General features: G+C 40.0%; 1 protein-coding gene across 2 annotated transcripts in view; it reads right to left on the minus strand.

The window, feature by feature from the left end:
- Positions 1-7,333: 7,333 nt before the first annotated feature.
- sptlc3 (serine palmitoyltransferase, long chain base subunit 3) overlaps positions 7,334-19,328 on the minus strand; it is a 29,688-nt gene continuing 17,693 nt past the window's right edge. The window contains exons 7-12 of one of the 2 annotated variants that reach the window (XM_084735631.1): positions 18,301-18,406; positions 16,838-17,057; positions 11,965-12,091; positions 9,503-9,638; positions 7,832-7,961; positions 7,334-7,710 (exon numbers count right to left, since the gene is read on the minus strand). In XM_084735631.1, coding sequence (XP_084591757.1) covers positions 7,597-7,710; positions 7,832-7,961; positions 9,503-9,638; positions 11,965-12,091; positions 16,838-17,057; positions 18,301-18,406 — 833 coding nt within the window. In that variant the 3' untranslated portion in view covers positions 7,334-7,596. The remainder of the gene's footprint in view (positions 7,711-7,831; positions 7,962-9,502; positions 9,639-11,964; positions 12,092-16,837; positions 17,058-18,300; positions 18,407-19,328) is intronic. The other variant, XM_084735632.1, reaches the window with a different exon arrangement.

Below are 19,328 nucleotides of genomic sequence, written 5' to 3' on the forward strand. Positions count from 1 at the left end.
AAAGAATCAAAATGACACATTTATCTTCAAAAACAGCAAAATACCTCTGAGAACTTTATGGCAAAATTTATACAATTCACCAATTTCAACAGGGATTGTTGGTTAACTTCTACCTACACACTTTATTATTTGGGATGGGATCATAAGGACTCCCTGAAACAATTTTCAGTAACCCTGGTGGTCCCCGGAGGCGCACAGGGCACACGGGCGCGTCGAGGCGCAGCGCAGCGCAGAGGAAGAGGACACCCGGAGGCGCTTTACAGGAGGTCTGCCTGTCTCTCCTGTTGACATGTGTCCAGCAGCAGCAGCAGCCTCGTCTCAGTCAATTGTGATTAAAACGCCGCTGCGGAAGGTGCCGCAACACTTCACTTAAGCAAGACAAATGGTGCGTAATGTGATTAGACCTCTTGAGGCGTTTTATTGTCCGCATCAAAGGACAGTGAAGACAGGTCTCTGTGTCAAATTACTCACCAGGCAAAGGATGCTGCTGCTTTAGCAGGGCGACAGTGAAGGAACAGACCTGCATCTTATCATTTAATCATCTGTTACCTTTGAAGTCAGTTTGGGCACAAGTGGAAAGATGATGTGGCTGGTAATGATTAACAAGCTCTCATTACCTGGTTACTGTCATAGCAGTTCCCATAAAATCACTTTGAAAGATTAGTTGGTGATAAATTCAAATCCGCAGTATCAACATGCATTGATCATTCGGTTGTGCGCACACATCCTTGATGTTATGACCAAATGGTCCGTAACGCACAGCTCCACCAGGACCAGGACAAAACAGCAGCAGCAGCAGTTCCAAATAATGTCCCAAAGTCGATTGCTACCAGTGGTAGAAAGTAACTACACAAGTACATTTACTCGAGTGCTCTATTTAAGTAGCCTGCAATTTTGAAGTATGTCACTTCATACTTCTACTCCACTACAATTCAGAGGGAAATAATGTACTTTTTACTCCATTGTATTTATTTGATCAATTTAGTTGTTAGTTACTTCACAGATTCAGATTATTAGTACTAAATATCATCAACAAGTGAAATATGTTATATTAGATTAAAGTCCACAGCAATATATAAAGTAATTAAAAATTAGTCCCCACCTTTACCAGATGCAACATTAAAGTGACATGTTCATTGATCTGTCTGTGATTACAATCCAGTAAGCTTTAATATACATTATTCTTAAATGAACTATTCTGCATAATGAGTACTTTAACGTCTGGTAACTTAAGTATTTTAGTAATAAGTATTTTAGTGATAAAAAAAGTAATTTTTGATGCTAAAACCTCTGAACTTTTACCGGAGTAAAAGTTTGAATGGTGGGCTTTTATTTGCAACAAAGTATTAACTATTCTATATTTTTTTTATACTGCACAAACTATTTTGTACTGTCTTTAGCACAGCTTATAATTTATTATCATGTTACTGACATTACTCACCTTTGCACAGACTTACATATCATTTTTATACTGCACATACTGTCTTATACTACAAGTCATTGTGTTGTATTGTTTATCACCCTGTCTGCCTCAGTCATCTTGTTTGTTTCTGAAGCTTAAGTTTCTACTATACTTTCTATATTTTTAAATAGAATCATTGACTGCACGAGGTAGAGAGACATTTCATGGCACTGATAACTTGTTTATTTTTGCATTTGACAGTAAAAACTTTGAATCCTTGAACTTTTACACTGTGGTATTCCTGCTTTTACTTTGGTGAACGATCTGAGTGCTTCTTCCACCACTATCTACCATATTTAGACTGCTTTAAAAACGAAACTTAAAAATGAACAAGTTGGGATGTGATATGAGTGATGTTATTTTCTTCGTTGGATTTAAATTTTCCTGTATCACATCTTTCTGTCAGCCCAATCAACAAAAAATGCTGAGTACAAGCCAAAGAAAGCCCACAAAGGGTCATGATTAATTTCATTTTATAACTGTGGGTGTCGTTAACAAGGGGTTTCATGTCAGGGACCTCCACAATAGACGCCCATTTAACCACAGACCCCCATTTTAAGAGGATTTTTGTCTCAAGGAATCCCCTCTGAGTATAGTCATCTTCATAGTTAATCAATAATCAAACCCTATTTCTTCCCTTGTCATTCCTATTTTAAATGTTAAAATTAGTTAAAAGTTAAAATGTTCTATTTCTCTTTTCCCTCACAACCCACTCCTGCTGGTTTCCATCCTAGTTTGAAAACAACATCTTTCACTGTCCACGATCCCTTGGAGTAATTCTGAGAAGTTTGGTAAACTCCAGCCCTGAACTTAACTTCAGCTGAGACATGACTCCAATGTGCCCATCTGATGCCCATGTGTGCAAGAAAGCACAGTGAGTCAATGCGGTCAGAGAGGCAGCTTACTTTTTTTTTTTTTTATCTGAAATAAATCCAGTGGCAGCAGATGAGTGGCATGAAGTAATTCAGCACCTTTGATGAAGGATCTAATACCCGTATATCCTGAATAATGTTCAATCACACACTGATGAGGCTGATCAAATGTCTGAATTAAGCTGAAATATACAAGTTAACGCTCCTGGGCATCCTCTGCGCTAATGAAATAGACTATTCATTATGTCCTCTGTTAAGAAGTAGCTCCCAGTATACAGCTTTAGTGCAGTGTTCAGTTACAGTCTACTCCAGGCAGAGCATGGCTGTCTAAACCATGTAAATCTGTTCTTTGTCTGCTTCACTTCAAAAATCCCTTTCCAGAATAGAAAAATCTCTGTCTAAATGGAAAACAGAGAGCAGGGAGAATGGCTTGCCTGCTTTGGACACAGTGGTGGACATCAAAGGCGTAGCAGAGGATCCCCCTTCAGAATAGCAGCTACATGCCATTCCAATAAGTGCAGTGTATTTGGATCTGCAGTTCAAAAGAGGCTGGTGCAGGCAGGCAGGTCTCTGGGGCCTTGCCACCAGTAGTCTGCTTGCACAGATGTTTTGAATGCCAGCGCCGACCATTTGCCACTTCTGCTGAAACCGAGGGCAGTTAGACGTGACTGGAGGGAGGTTTGGCAGGACACGTGCTTCCCACCTCGCCCGACAGTCAGTGTGTATTACCATAATTTGACATTTTGCTTCTTTGGCCAGACGTGGACACCTCTGGAGGAGATCCACGCAAATTTTGATGACCGTGTCTTTCATAATTTATCAGAATCCATCCATCCCTGGCAAATGATTTGAACATTCCTGCACAATATACTGTACAACTGTGCAGTGGCTTTTGTCATAAATTAGACCAAGAAAATAGATTTTAAAGGAAATTTTCAAAAATGATTTTTCAGGGTGCATTTTAGGGTGTGTTACCTTCAAGCAACGCTGCACCGTAATGGGAAGAAATGAAAAAAGAGAGTTGTAGATTAACATTTGAGCAAAATTTATTGCAGTACTGATGGAAAATATTAAACTGCCTCACCAGTTTACAAATTATTCCATTTGAAATTTTAAAAACATTAAAAGTCTTTCTATATGTTTGTTTGTCTGATTGACTTGTTCAGACAACACCGTACCTTTGAGGAGTGAATGTGTTGAAGAGTGTCATCATATTTCAGCAAACTTTATATCAACAGTCTGTCAAACCAAACTATCACTCTTCAAAACAAGATAGTGAGTCATATTTCAGTGTTTGATCATTTGTCTTACATTTAAATGCTTATTTTTCATTTCCTGGTGTGTGTCTTTTCTGATTGACAGAGCATTTAAGTAACATATTGTCATATTTATTCATAATTTTTGAAAAAAGACCAGAAGATTCAGGGAGTCTTGCCAAATATTGAAGGCATAAAATGCAGCACTGGTGTATCTGACCCTGCCCTCGGCCTGTATTTCCTTATTTTTCTCACTATCGTGCTGTGATTGGGACACTTTAACACACCAGAACGTCGGTTTTTGACATCCTTGTGCGTTTTCAAACAGTTCTATCTTTAGGTCGTGCAGACAGCCATGGAAAACAAAACAAACAAAAAGCTGAGGCAGCCCGTCATCCGGTGAAATAACCAGATAAATTTATTCATTCAGTGAATTCAGAGCCTGATGAAGACCTGGAGTCAACACATGTTGGTCTGTTTGTTTGCCTGTGCTCAAAGAATACAGTTAGTTTCATCTCACCTCAGTTTTTTTTCCATGTTTGTCTGAATGACTTAATATTAAGCAAGACTTTCTGCACCTTGTTGTCTTTTTGTACTTTCAGCTGCCATCAGAGTGATGCAGTGCTTCCTTCTCCCTTTTTGAATACATATTTTAATAATATTTTTCTATTTTACTGTCAAATCTCTATTTTTTATTTGTGCTTATTGACTTACAGTATTTGTGTTTGATCTTTCTTTATATTTTCCACTTACTATGTTTACTGTTTACTGCACCAAACTCCTCGTATGTGAAAACCTACTCAGCTGTAAACCTGATTCCTCTGATTATGAAAATATAAAGTTATGTTTTGTCTTTCAAATTATTTCTTCAAAGACCGATGAAATAGTTAATAATGAAGAAGGATAATAAGAATAATATGAAGAATTTATACGGATAAAGATATACTTGACCAAATTTTCAGTTTTGTATCTTATAAAAAACATTTTGAGCTTTCTTTTCCAAAAATTAGCAGTTAAATAACCAGGTTTATCAGCTTATATAAGACTTAAATCAGCGGAACCATATCAAGTCTGAATACTGACTAAAGCAAAAAGCAGTTTAAAAATAACAACCAATATATAAAATAAAACTGGGAAGATAAACTTGGCAAAATGAAAATGACCGGGCCGGTGTGTTTATTTGAGCGAATGAGAGAACGTCTTGTTTCAGGCTCAGTCTGATACAATTTAAGCTTCTCCATCGCATCTATTTTACCGATCGAAGACTCCGGTGTCACAGATACCTGCAGCAGATGTAACATGTCACATGACGACAATTTGTGGAGTGTCATCAAATAATCAGGAAGAAGACAAAGGACAGTGCTGCCGTTGCATCCTTATTAACATGTAGAGGAATATTGTTGGAGTCGAAGTCACCATTTGCCCCCAAATCACCTCTATGACTCAAGACCTCCCGATGTTCTTAAACCTGCAGAAAATTAGGTGCAACTTGAGGGCATCATCTGGAAAATTCAATTCAGCTCAATCTTCGGTTCGGTTCAAAATGAGTCCCTAATGTTCATTGTATTTCTTTGTACCTGGTGAAGCCACTACAATGAATTTGCATATTGTGTTCATTTTGGAGGCCCCTGTGGACAAAAGCGACAGTGTTTCTTCTGCCATGACCACAAAATATAACGTCAAAAATGAAAGGTCCCTGTAGGTCCCTGTAGACAAAAGCAGTGGTATTTTCACTAAAATAATCATAAGACACAACGTCAAAACTAAAATTATGTAACTAAAAATCTCTTTCTTCTTCATTTTAACTGGCTAACGTACTACTCACTGCTCTAATTTCATGGAGAATCCAACCTGGTGGCGGCCATTAAGAACAACTATACAGAAATAGCCATCTCGTAAACTTATGGAGGTCATGTAAGGCATCAGTACAACGTTTCATAACCAGTTATAACCCCTTTAGGTACCTTCAATGTATAAAATGACCAGATTCACACAGGGTTTGGCAACATGGTTTTCCTTGGCATTTTCAGCACGCTCTGCTTTGCACTTCACAATAAGGCTCTTTTTAGGCCTAATAAGACTCAGTTGAACAATGTTGAGTCTGAATAGTGAACCACATATTTGATATTTTCTTAATTTCATTCTCAACAAGCATTTTCCTGCCGTGCAACTGTTTTAAACTGTTGATCTCAAATCTCAACAAGTTAAGCGTTTGTTTCTCTCTGTAATCACAGGGGATCCTGGGTTTTATCTGAGAACGAATTCAAGATTTTTTTTGCACACATCTGTCTTCTGCCATAAACCCACAATGCATTTAACAACGTTCACATTTAGACTAAAGGTGAAAGTAAACACAAATTAATAACAGAGATCTCGAGGACGTCAGCGGCGTGCACCCCAGTTCAACATTTGAGGCCACCTTTCCCCCCCGTCTCCTCCAGATCTTTGTGGAACAGTACATTGGTATGACATCACAGATTTGAGGATTAACCAAACTGTTTTCTATTGTTTCTGGCTATAGGAGCCAGATGTGAATATTCACTTACAGAACAAAGCGATCTAGTATAGAGCATAGATTTCTCCTTTAGGGGAAAATGAGTTTTTCTTTTTAACTTTTCTTAACCCTTTTTCCGTCTGTGTCTGCAGTTCATCCAGCGTGTTTTTCCCAAGGACTGTCTTGTAAAATGTTATCACCGGGTTGTTTATGGGGACGAAAAAAAACACAAACATAGTAACCTCCTGGGGCCAAACAAGTGTCAACTAGACCCAATCTGACACATTGTGAAAACACATTTATCATCCATCTATAATCCTTCCTGAGTTAATCAAATGATTACCCCATACCACGAGAATTTAGAGTTCAGCGCTAATTGCTAGGTTAGGTTTCTGTTGGCTCAGGTGCTGCATACTCTGCATGCTTACCTTCTCGAGTCTTACGCAGTCTCTGTGTGAAAAAGAACAGCAGGTCTTTAAAACATCAACAATTAAGCTGTTAGGACTTGGTGAATGTGAGCAGTCTCGCCACAAAACAAGCCATAACACCTTTTTCGTCCCGCGTGGGGCTTGTTGAGATTTAACGGCATGTCAAAGAAGTAATTGCTGCATGATCTATTATTTGCAGGCAGGTTATCATTTACTGTGGAGATGAAAGTGGTGTTACACCAAGGAGATTTTTATAAAAACAGTTCACTTTGGAACGCATCTTTTGCTCATTCAGTTCAGCCGTGAGTAGTGTAAATAATCATGTGTCAGGAAATGAACGCGCTTCCTGAAGGGAGGGTTTGGGACAATTAGAAGCCTGTCATTTGGGTAATCAATCAACTTTTCTACTCCTAAACACATTCAGGAAGTTTATTTGCGAGGGTATTTGCATTTCATTGGAACAAAATAAAATAAAAATCACCAGAGTCAAATTTTTAGCAATGCAGCAACACATACAGAGGAAAACATTTCAAACTACAAATACCATTTCCACGCTTATAACTTCATCTTAAGGAAGTTAATGGGACTCCAATAAGAAATACCACCATCATTTTTAATAAACGGTGGCTGTTATTAATTTATGAGAAGCAAAAAATGCTTCCATAAAAGTTTTCAACGTCTAAATATAGACAGAAGTAATTAGAATAACTGTGTAAAAAGACTCTTTTGATCTGTAAATTTAAAACTGTCTTCAAATGTGAGTGCAGTGAAGCTGAACTTCAAACCTGGGTGTGATCTGTCTCCATCGAATAAGCTTAAGATATTTTACACAGTACTTGTGCAATCATTTAATGTACATACCACCAAATAAATGTATTCAGAAATATTAAAAGAGTTAACAAATAACAAATAAGAGTGCCGTAAAATCACAATGTTTTACAAACATATAAAAAGTGGCAGCTGTCAAACATTTGGTCTCTCCTCTGCTGGGTGTTACTCTACATTCAGCGTTTACGTGTCTGCCGCAGCGTGGACGCTTAGACTTAGTCTTCACACTGTGAAACGAAGGTGTCATGGGGTCATATCAGCTGTCCAGCTCAAAGTCTGTCTCATCACTGAGGTCAGGGCGAGGAGAATATTTCCGCCGTGAGAACTTCAGACAGAGAGCGTCTCCCACCTCGTTTAGATGGTGCAGCACCTGAGGACACGAGAATATTTGATTCAGGTGAAAAAAGACACACTCTAAACCCTGAGAGAAAAATTTCATGTTGGTAAATTTGTGTGTGTGTGTGTGTGTGTGTGTGTGTGTGTGTGTGTACCTCATCCAGCATGGCTCTGGTGTGCGCTGCAGACACACAGAAGCGAGCTCGGGCCTCCGTAATCGGCGTGGCTGGAAAGCCGACCACCACAACACCAATTTTCCTCTCCAGCATTTCTCGAGAGAAAGCCCTGGCCGGGAACAAAAAACAATGATCAGTGTGTATAAATTCTAGTGCAGAGAGCAACCTACAAAATGTAAAACTGCACAACAACTTATCCCCCATACGCCTCACATTTTTAAGGTTTGAAGTCTCCAAAATGTGCAGTGACCCCACAAACCGCCGCATAATGATGAAGCATTTGCTGCTTTGCCTCATCTCATTAAAACTCATGAGAAACGCTGCTCTTTCGAGCCCCTCCAAATCCTGAATTATGTGATAATCTCTGCAAAGCATGATCAATTAAAAAGAGCACATAGCTAACAATTTTAAGGGGCTGGAAGCGGCGTATCTCTGATGACATTTTACTTTAATGAGGCAGTGAATAACTCTTCATTTTGTGGCCAAGTGGACAGCTTGGAGAATTCAAACCTTAAAATGTGCTCTAAAGATGATTTAGTGAATCTGCTGCACAGCAGATGTTCTCAGTTTTGTATATTTGAGATGATTATTGATATGTGTGCAGCGCTCTGTACAAATGCTTGTGCAGAACCTCCATCTAACACAGCATCTTTAAGATCTACTATAAGCCGTTAGGAAAATGGCGGTTCAAAAACTATAACAAAAACAATCAAAGTAAATTCAAAGGAGCAATATCTATTAATTGCACTCCAAACATGTCTGGCAGCTGTCTGTCAATGTAAAGCTAAGCCAATTATCCTGTGAACAAAAGCCCACTGCTCTGAAAGTACACACTCTGGAGTTTGAGCTCAGTGACATGTTGCTCAATTTAACACTAATAAACATCTACTCCCTCTACAAGGTAATTAATGATTTGATACGACTCATACACAGGCACTAACTCATTCAGTGAACATCCGGCATTAATTTAACTATAATTAATGAGCAAACAACAACACAAGTTACAGGCTGGAATAGCTGCAGCATTGTTGTTGTCATATCATGGTCATTTTATGATTTATTACAGTAAATATATCACAGATTTCTCCTTAAATATATAGTAGAGCAGCTACAGATACATTCATTTCATACAATTGTTATGAAAAGCCCAATAAATGCACTTTGGTGTTGTTATTGTGCAAGACTAAAAAAAAAAATCATTAAAAAAACAACATTATTATTGTTCTGGAAATTTCAGTTTTTCAACATGATTTTCAAGGATAAGACCAAGATAAGTAAAATCTAAAAGTACAGCCTTTTCATGGATATTAACAGTGATTAGCATTGAAAGACACTTTACACCCAATTGATTATACCTGAGTGGCTTAAGCAATCCTGGGTTATAGCTAATCAATACATGATGTTGTCTCTTAAGTGGTTACAGAAACCCAGTCTACACAGACACAGTCTACACTAATGATTCATGGAAACTTCGGAGTGTTTATTATGGCAGCCATCCAAATCACTTAGAGATGAGACATAGTGAACTGATGACAAAGCAGAGTGAGGTTAATATTTACTGTTTCAAATTTAGCCAGTGCACAAAGAATGAACTGGTAATCTAACTGTTAAAGAGTCAAGTGTTTTTGTTGAGAGTTGAAGTGCACTTACACCACTTTGCCTGGCATATAGAGCAGGATTGGAACCACAGGTGAGTCATCATTGCCGTAGATGATGAAGCCCATCTCCTTCAGTCTGGCCCTGAAGTATCTGGTGTTCTCTGCCAGTTGGCGGATCCGTCTGATGCCTCCAATTAAAACAAGGACACCACCAGATGTACATGAGTAAAGCACCGACTCACTGCTTTTTTTCACCATATTTCCACTGTCCCCTGCAGGGAGCGACATCACCTGTCAGTAGTAGCTAATGTAGTGCAAGCTCTCCGCAATGCCATCTCATCCCGAGTCCTGCGCCTCCATCTGGGCCGTTCCAGCCTCCGCTATGAACTTGCCCGTGATTGCAACTCAGCTGCAGCAGCAGATGGTTCAGTTTTGGTATCTGCGCTCACACGTTGCCAAAATGAGGGTTTGCAAATTGGATACGATGGATTTCGCACAAAATGAGTGACTGTGGACCGCCACTGGAGCGTAGCCATGACTGAAGCGGAATACAAATAATGCTTAAGTATCACATGTATTTCACATGAACGTATTAGAAAACAAATCAAAGGCTGCAGAGTCGGCCTGCCCCGCTAACCCCTTGTGTTTCCAAATGATGTGAATCACTGGGGAGCCTGGTGCTGTGCGGCTGCTGCAGAGTTTGGCATGGCCCAGCCTTGGAACACAGCTCTGTTTCCCTCTGATTACCTGGGAACAGATTGGCAGTTCTTTCATGGGGATGTAAGAGAGCACTTTAAATCCCCTTATCTCAGCAGAGAGAGAGGGAGAGGGAAAAAAAAAAAAAAACATAACATTCGGGCATCTGCCAAAAAGCACAGGCCCCATTTTGTAAATTGTTCCTCTCTGCTCAGATAGAGGGCACGGAGGTCAAAAACCTGCTGCCAGCCACAGAAATCATATGACTAGGTGAGGTTTTTTTCCCCATTTCAGAGCTGTTTGTTACCAGTTTGCTTTAAAGTGCGAAATTCAACATCAGCGAGAAAGATGAGCGGGACAGAGGAAAACTTATCAGGCATATTATGCAAAAAGTATGTGACGTTTCTCGTCACAGTGGGCTTTTATAGCGCCGTGAAGGACATTAGAGCTGATGTTTTGAAAGACTGCACTGTTTGCTGCGCTCCCCCGCCTCCAAAAGACAGGTCAAGACTGATTTTTCCACAACAGCTATTTCACCGGGCTACGTCAGATGCAAAGCATGTCTGGTTCAGAGCCAGATGAGAAACTTACTCATCTCTGCGTGAAACTGCAATATACTTCAGCCAGAAGACACCAGACTTTAATCTGTTGAGTGATTAACCAATTACAGCAATTTACAGAGACCAAGAACAAATATCCTACTGCACTTTGTTATTAGACCAAAGCAGAAAAAGAGTTTTCAGCTATCTGAACTTTACTTGAGTATTTATTCTGATGACTTTTTACTTCTACTCTCTCTGTTTTAAGCAAAATATCTTTACTTTCTACTTGTTACATTTTAAAACAGGCTCGTTACTTCAGTTTTAATGCATTGGAGATGAATCAATTTTTATTTTGCATCATCGTGTGTTGCCTTCCCAACATCCAGACCGATTTTAACCAAAGTGTTCAATGTAATTTCTTTTTTTTTCACTTGCCCAGTCAGACAAGTGGGTCAGAAAGTCAATTTTTGCTTGTTACTGTACAGTTTATTTTATTTATTAGTGATTATCAAGTAACAACAAAGACTAAAGTTAATTTTCATCTTTAATCTAGGGCTGAAAATAGTGAAAACCCCAGTCTAAAACCCAAATATGTTCAGTTTAATATGATAATAAATGAAAATTTTAACATTTGCCTACTTGTGTAAGTTATTTGCCAGATTTAGTTGACTGGAATGGCATTTTACTTGCCCTGAGTATGTGTAAGTATCTTCCCTTTACTTACTGTACCGTTACTACCTCCAGCAATACATGTACTAAAACTCCTTCACTTACAACTTCTCGCAGAGCTTCGACTACAATAACTCAAGAAGAATTGCTCTGGCAGTACTGCGACTGGTCTGGTAATGACTACTTCCCTGCCCTTGTGTCTGATGCCATTAAAGCAGAAACTTTTCAGAGGTACAGAGTTCCTCACAACACACACATGAAAATGATTTCCTCCATGTTGGGGTCACGTGTGCTCAGGGACTGCACGTCCTCCCTCTTCCTTCTACCACTGCAGACCCCGGTAATTGCTACCACATTTTCTGACCAAGCAGCTGTTTGTCTTTCCCCACAGGTCTGGACTTACTCCTAATGTTAACATTGGTACTGTCCTCTGGACTCTGTTTGCTATTGTTGCTATAAAAATTATATAAAGGTGTAAAAAGTTTTATAAGCCAGACATAATATTTGTCTGCATAGAGAGCACCGGGTTTTGCGAGTGTGTGAATAATAAAACTGAGATTGAGGGTGACATTCACTGGAGGGAGCCCCGGTGAGCTCAGACACTCACCCTCTGTGCTCCCGTCTTTTCCCATGATGCACCTCATGGCACGTATGATCTGCTCGGTGACAGGAGGGGACATGGCCGAGGCGTACACTGCACTGTGAGAATGACTGCGCAGGTAGTCCACCAGTTCCTGTAATACAGGACACAGTGTCACACAGAAAATCAGCAGAGATACAACAGAGTATACATTTTTATTATGTACATAACAGCGATCCAGATGAAAGCAAATAAACCATCAGAGAGATAATTTAAGTTGGTGGTGATCAACTGAAATAAATAATGCACTGAGAAACTTTTTATATACACCAAATTTCATTGTTCCTCTTGAGCTGTTATCCTGTAAGTCTACTGCTCCTTATCAAATATTTCAGTCACACTTTTCAGCCCGTTTTATTTTGTGTTGGTGGTTATTTGTTGTTATTATGTACTGTATGAGTTTTTCTTTACTGTGGTTTGTACATCGATGTTTTCCTTTTTAATTCTCATTATTTTTTCTTCTTTTTTTGTATACATTTAGTGGTCAGACTTTGTATTTTTCATTGTGAGTTCACTGGCTTCAGGTTCAGGTGTTTGCAATCACCCCGTATCTACTAAAGAGGAAACTGTGTGTTGAGCGCTACGCCCTGAAGAAAGCTCTTTGTGCCGCTACACGTGGGTTGTGACCTACCTCCATTTTAACATGTACAAGCTTTGTCTACATTAGTGATTTCCACAGTGTGAGCCATGAAGACCCAGCAGGTGGGCCTTGAGAGATTTTTAAGTTTAAATTTTATAAGTCTCTATCACATTAACACAGAAATCTATCATATATCTCATCATTGGTAGGATTAGTCTTGTGTGCTGATCACAGTTGAGAAGATCGAGAGGATTTGCAGATTTCAAATTGGGCTTGATATATACATTCTTTCTAAAATAACATGCTTTAAATTGTCAAATTGTTCCGATCTTGTAGAATATGATGAACTTCTGTAGTTTAAACTCCCCAGCAGTATCTGAAGTAGAGCAAGGAGCTATGGTGATACGGACAAAATCAAATATCCAATGTTTTTGACAATATTGTTCAGATGATTGTTGGTGCTTTTGCAAAATACTTTTTCATAATCATCAGTAATGTGGATATAATGACTAATAATAGAGCAGCTAGACCAGCCTGGTAAGTTCATAAAATCACTTTACTTTAATGCAGCCTTTAAACACAGTATAAAATCTCAGACCATATCTAGTCTCATATCATGATATCGATTTATCAAAATATTGCACAGCCTCAGAATTTATTTTTTGAATTTCGTGATGAAATAACCATCTGAATGAAGGCTTTTGTCTTGGACCTTCCTCCTTTTTTATTCTACAGTATATTTATAATCTATTTTTGTTAAAACAATGAGAAAATCTCATTGCGTATGTATCTACAGAAATAAAGCATTAATGTCAGAAACGTGGCTCTGCACTTTTATTTTAGCACCACTAGAGCGAGCTCACGTATAGTCAACACCTGAGAATCAATTAAAATACCTCGACTCATCTCTCTGTCACTATGACTGTCTTGGCATTGCCTGTGAAACAGCTCTGGATCCTTTCCTGCTCTCCGCTCTGAGTGAGCCAGAGCACTAATTTGAGAAAGAACCAACGCTGAAACGAGCCAGAATGAAGACTGTCGTGCTCATTATTCCTAAATGTCAGCAGGAGATTAATTCTGCTCGTGCTTGTCAGGAGAAGAGCAGGATTTCAGGAAACCGATTCGGTCATGGGTCCCTGGAGCACGTGTGTGTGTAAGTGGTCTGAGGTTGGGAGCGGGCCTGGAGCTGTGATGGGCTGCTGCTGCTCGGTGGCTGCGTGGTGGCCAGCGGGTGCGGGGTGATGACACGTAGCCGGAGATGCTGTCTGGCCACCATTTCCACTCACCGCCATCTGTCCCCACTGGGCGGCGGCTGCGGCTTCCTCACACACACACGAGGGGAAGGGATTTTAGGGGAAATGCTCAAACGTAGGATAAGAACCTTGAAACAACCTGACATCTGTTTTCGTTTAAGGCAGGGGATTTTCACCGCTTTAGGGCCCCGCAGGATTTTAGTGCGACCAAGATAAACCAGTTAAGAGAACATGTCCGAAATCCATCTCACGTCTGCGGCGTGGAGTGACAGCTCAGAGTGTTCCCTCAGCCACACGGAGGCCGCAAAACTGATGATGGTGATACTCGTCCACAATGCCACAGAGCAGGAGCGGTGCCAGAGCAGCACATGCACTTGTGCATACTCGGTTCTTCAGCGGATGCATTTAATACTCTAACTTCAGTGAGATCCAGTCTTTGAATAAAAGAGTTAATGAATGAAGCCTCCTTCACGCAAGCTTGAAGTGAATTAGAAGGAGCGTGGAGTGTATTTATTGGGGTATTTATTTTTGGTACGCTCATAAAATAGCTATAACATGACTGTTTTCCAGAAACCATCTGCAGAGTCTTTTGTCGGTCGGCCCAAATCCACTTAATGTAGGATTTGGGGGATTTCACCACAACAACAAATACGTCAAATCTAAAGGCTTTCTCTCTCTTTTCCCGCCTGTGTCTTTCAGGAGTTTACTACAGCCAGCTGTCAAACAAGGCCGAGTGTTCATACTTCAAACATCATCGTGCTTGTTAAAAGTCATCCTGTTAAATCTGGAGCGCAGTTCCAACGCCTGCCACAAGAAGGGGCTGGCCCTCTGCCAGCTTTACCTTCTTATTATGGCAGAGCAGGGCTGAGCCGCCAACACGAGGCGATGGCAGGAAGGGTCCCTCTCTGAATACCTAATTCAAGCAACATGTCCGTTTCCTCTGTTGGTTTCTAATCAACTCCTACAAAAGCGGTGCGGTTATGTACTAAAGTGTACTTTTTAACGGAGTAAAAAGGAATTACAAAGGCCCGGAGTCACAGCCTGGGGAACATTTGTTGGACACATGAGAGCTCCGAGGGAGGTGGGGAGTCCCTTACATCTTTAAAAACAGACCTGGGTAAAATAGTTCTTGAAAATACTTTATATGGTGTGTTTTAACGGGTTTATGTTGTTACAGGAGAAAATGCCAGTGTCAGGAAAGTGTCAGAAAGTCTGCTCAGTTATTTGATTTTCTGAGAACAGTAACACACCCAAGGCTATTGGAAAAGTCGCTGTGTGATTAATCCCACCCACATATATCTTGAAATCTATCTTGATGCTGTTTGGGTCCAGGAGGATTATTTTTGCATAGCAACCAGACTAGTTTCTGCCTGACTGGAAAATCAACAGGTCTACTGCAGTCTTTATGAGTTCAGTCCTGGTGATATTGAGAGAAATGGAAACAGTGATGATGGATGGTACTATAATTTAAGAAAGGCAGGGCTGTTAAGAAGTGTAACAACATACTTCTGTTTTGGTTTGAAAATAAGATTACAAAAAGATTGCACTGTCTTTTCTGTTAGCTGATGTGCCAGAACAGGCTGCTGTTTCATATCATAACTCCCCTCACGTCTCCTCCGACGCTCAGTTCCTCTTAATCAAAGCTGAAACTTCTACGCTGACTATGCATTTCATCTGACCATCTATCTAATTATATCTAACTATGAAAAAGGGAGGCTTTGTCTATATGTTTGTCCTTCCATTGTCTCGACAGCTGTTCATCAGATCAACTTCACGCTATTGTGTGTACTGCTGAGGAAACAAGGGAGCACAGTATTAAATCTCTTCTTGTAGTAGAGCTACAACAACAAACTTCACACGCCGGCAAACAAGTTTTGAACTGTAAGTCGCAGAAACAATTATTCTTCACCTGGATTCTGTGGGTTTGGGCTGAACAACAGTTGCCTACTGCAATTTTCAAGTCGCAGGGGGTGCAATTTTTTTGTTAAAGGCAAAATGTGTGTCAACTTATTATATATACTATTATATAAAATTACATTTAAATGAAATACTGCTGCAGAAATATCCTGCCCTGGCCCACAAAATCAAGCCATTATCATTTTAATATATTTTTCAATGAAAATAAGAATAATCAGGAAAAATGATCATTCTCTGTAGTATTGTAAATCCTATCACATCTGCTGTACTGGTCAAAATAAATTGGTCCAAATTAGACAAATCTATCTTTATAAGCCATATGCATTTGGTACAGAATATCTCTGGACCACACTGGAAACTTTTTTGATATTCCATATGTCTTTTTTTTTTTTTGCTGTACGTGGCCATCAAAGTCTGCTCAAACGCTGTGAGCAGGGCTTATATCACACAAATGACGCATCTCCTGAATGCTTTGTGCTACTGCAACCACATTTGGCGACCATGTGTACATATGATGTCTGAGCGACGATAACAAATTTGGTGCCATTTTTTACTCACTTTATACTGCAAACTATCCACCAAAACCAATGACCTTTAGGTGTCAGAGTGTCCTGAGTAGGCCTAACTTAAAAATAAATGTGTGGAAAAATTAAAGGTCCATATACAGGGATTTATCTGGCAGAACATGGCAGAAATGGAATATAATATTCAGAAGTATTTTGTTAGTGTATGCTCAAATGAAAGTAAGAATTGTGCTTTCGTTTTAAGCTAAAAATGGGGTTGCCATGTTGCACCGCCACGTTTCTACTTTCAAGGACCAGCCTCTGTAGACAGCTCATTCAAAGGTAACAAAAACGCAACAATTCTTATTTTCAGGTGATTGTACACTAATGAAAACATACTTTACTACATTTCTACCATATTCTGCTAAAAGAAATCCTGTAAATCTTATACACTGGGCTCTCTGAATTTCGGATACTTGGATATATTCATAATGACAAAACTATTGTAAGGTATATGAATATTAACTACAGATGATCAAATGAAAGCAGAGAAAGTTGAAACAGAAAGTTCAAAGATCCACTGGAACCTTTTTCCCTGCGATATAGCCTCCAGCAGCCCCAAAGCTCTTGGTGAAGGTGCCCATCATTACATCCACGTCAGCTGGGTTCACATCAAACAGCTCGGTCACACCCCTCCCTGACGGCCCCACTGCTCCGATGCTGTGGGCCTCGTCCAGGTACAGATACGCCTTATACTTCTTCTTCAGCGCGATGATCTCTGGAAGTCGCACCACGGAGCCCTCCATGCTAATGACAAAGAATCACACAAACGAAGAACATAGCCGAACAACACATTTCATTAATTAGGAACCAAGCTGTTAAAGTAATTGAGTACAAAAGGAAAAAGAATCTGACCCTGACCTCTCTTTATCCACTGCAGAGAATCTGTACATCTGTAAATGCATATTACATAATTTGACAAGTCCCAATCTTCCAAGAATCTTTCTGCTGGCCTCTTTCACTTTACTCCCACCTCTCTCCCATCTCTTCCGCCCGTCTGATGTGAGCCTTTTAAGGCTACAAATAGACAGCATGAGTGAGTGTATGACTGGGGAATAGAGCAATCCCAGACCTGCTATCCTCGCTATGGCTGACAACGTCTGCAGCCCAAATGACATAAGACAGGGTTTCACCAGGACCGATGTGGACATCAAAGGCGGGCCCAGGATGTAGCTAAAGCTTGCTTACTCTTTATCCCAGCCTTTTGATGTTACAGGGAGGCATTTCTTTAATGTCTGAGCCTCACATTAGGCATTATTGCCTGATAAAGGCAGCACAATGATGCGCAATTAAGCTGTCTCTCAAACTACCAGCATTGTTGTGGAGCTAATGGTTAATTAATACCAACTGATGACCATGTTCAAGGATTGTCAAGGACTGTCATAAAGCAATGCAGTAAACTTCTCAGCTGACTGACTGTGAATAAATGTGTTGAGGAAAAATTACATGTTGACTAAAAGCCCAATGAAAAAGACATATTTTGGTTCAGAGGGGCTGCAATGCAGGGCGCGATTGAGGGCAGAAAGAGGGAAGAAAGGAGAAAAGAAAATGGCCGTGATAAACAGTTGGAGCTGGGGGTGTAGCCAAGTCAATCTCTGTGGCTCCATTTGGCCTTGATTTGGAGCTAATGAGCAGATGGAGAGGGTCACTAAGACTCGGGATAGCTCACTGCCGGGAGAGACACACAATACCTTTCTCCTCTCTCCAGTAATCAAACAGTACCCAACCGTACACAGACACACACACGCACACACACACTATCTATTATTCAAGGGTAGAGAGGGAAGCAATTGGAAAAGAGACTATTACAGAAACTGCTAAACACAGGCTGGAAGCTCTCCTCAGGTTACGAATGAAGAATCCCACCTGAGTCTGAGCACCTGGAAGCCCATTCTGACAGAGACTGATACAACAACTCAACTGACCAGAGATATGTGCGTGTGAGAGAGTGATTACAACAATGTGTGCGTGAGTGTGTTTGTGTGCTGACCTGTAGATGCCTTCCACCATGATGAGGATCTTCTTCCAGGGCCTGTGGGTCCGTGGCTGCCCTGAGCAAATCGCCTCTCTCAGCATCTTCTCCAAACTCTGCATGTCTGACACGCAAACACACACAAAGGGAGTTAAAACGTGGGCGAGGACACAGTAATCTAATCTAAATTCAAACCTTATTAACGGTCCTTAGGTATCTAGCGGTGAGCTGGAGGATTGCAAACATGTCGTCTCACTCTCTCCTTCTAAGTGTGTAAAAGAAACACGAAAGAAGCACGAAATTCAAAACTCGTCTGACAATATCTGACTTATTCTATTTCTTTATTTAAAAAGTGAACTACTCAGTCAGGTAGTGATTTATTATGAAAGTGATGCAAATGCAATTTCAAGCCGTTTCAAGCACCTTATCCAAATTCCAAGCTCTTTACAAACCTCGAAAAACATTCAAAGAGGCTTCAAAGTTAATAATTTTCTTCATTTACCCAGTCAGTTTTTTTTTAACTAGTTGCCCAGTTGAGTAAGATTTTCTAGCCTGACATGGCATTTTACTTGCCCTGGGCAAGTGGGAAATCCTTATTGTTGAGTCCTAATTAGTGCAGCGGCTGTTATATTTCTTGGATTTCTTGCATATTTTTGGGTGCTTGACCCTGATGTTGAATATCTTATAGGCCAACATCACTGAGAACTGCTTCCTGACTCTCATTCCATGCTGCTTGCCATGTTATGTTATTTAATTTTATTCTCCAGAAATGATCTCCCGCTGATTGAGAACAACTTTTCTAAGTTGACAAAAACAAAACAGTTCTTATTTTCTGGTGATTGTGCACAAATGGAAACACGCTTATCAAGATTGTATTCAATTTTTCTGCCATATTCTGTCAGTAAATCCTTGCAAATCTTACACACTGGACCTTTAAGGCAAAAACAAAGAATTTAGCACATAGAAAATGTTTGCAATAGTAGTTTAGGCTTGTGTATAAAATCACATACACCCAAACTCTCTATATGTATAAACTATACAGTATA

Source organism: Lutjanus erythropterus, chromosome 14 (genome assembly GCF_056507025.1).
Source record: "Lutjanus erythropterus isolate fLutEry1 chromosome 14, fLutEry1.hap2, whole genome shotgun sequence".
Lineage (NCBI taxonomy): Eukaryota > Metazoa > Chordata > Actinopteri > Lutjaniformes > Lutjanidae > Lutjanus > Lutjanus erythropterus.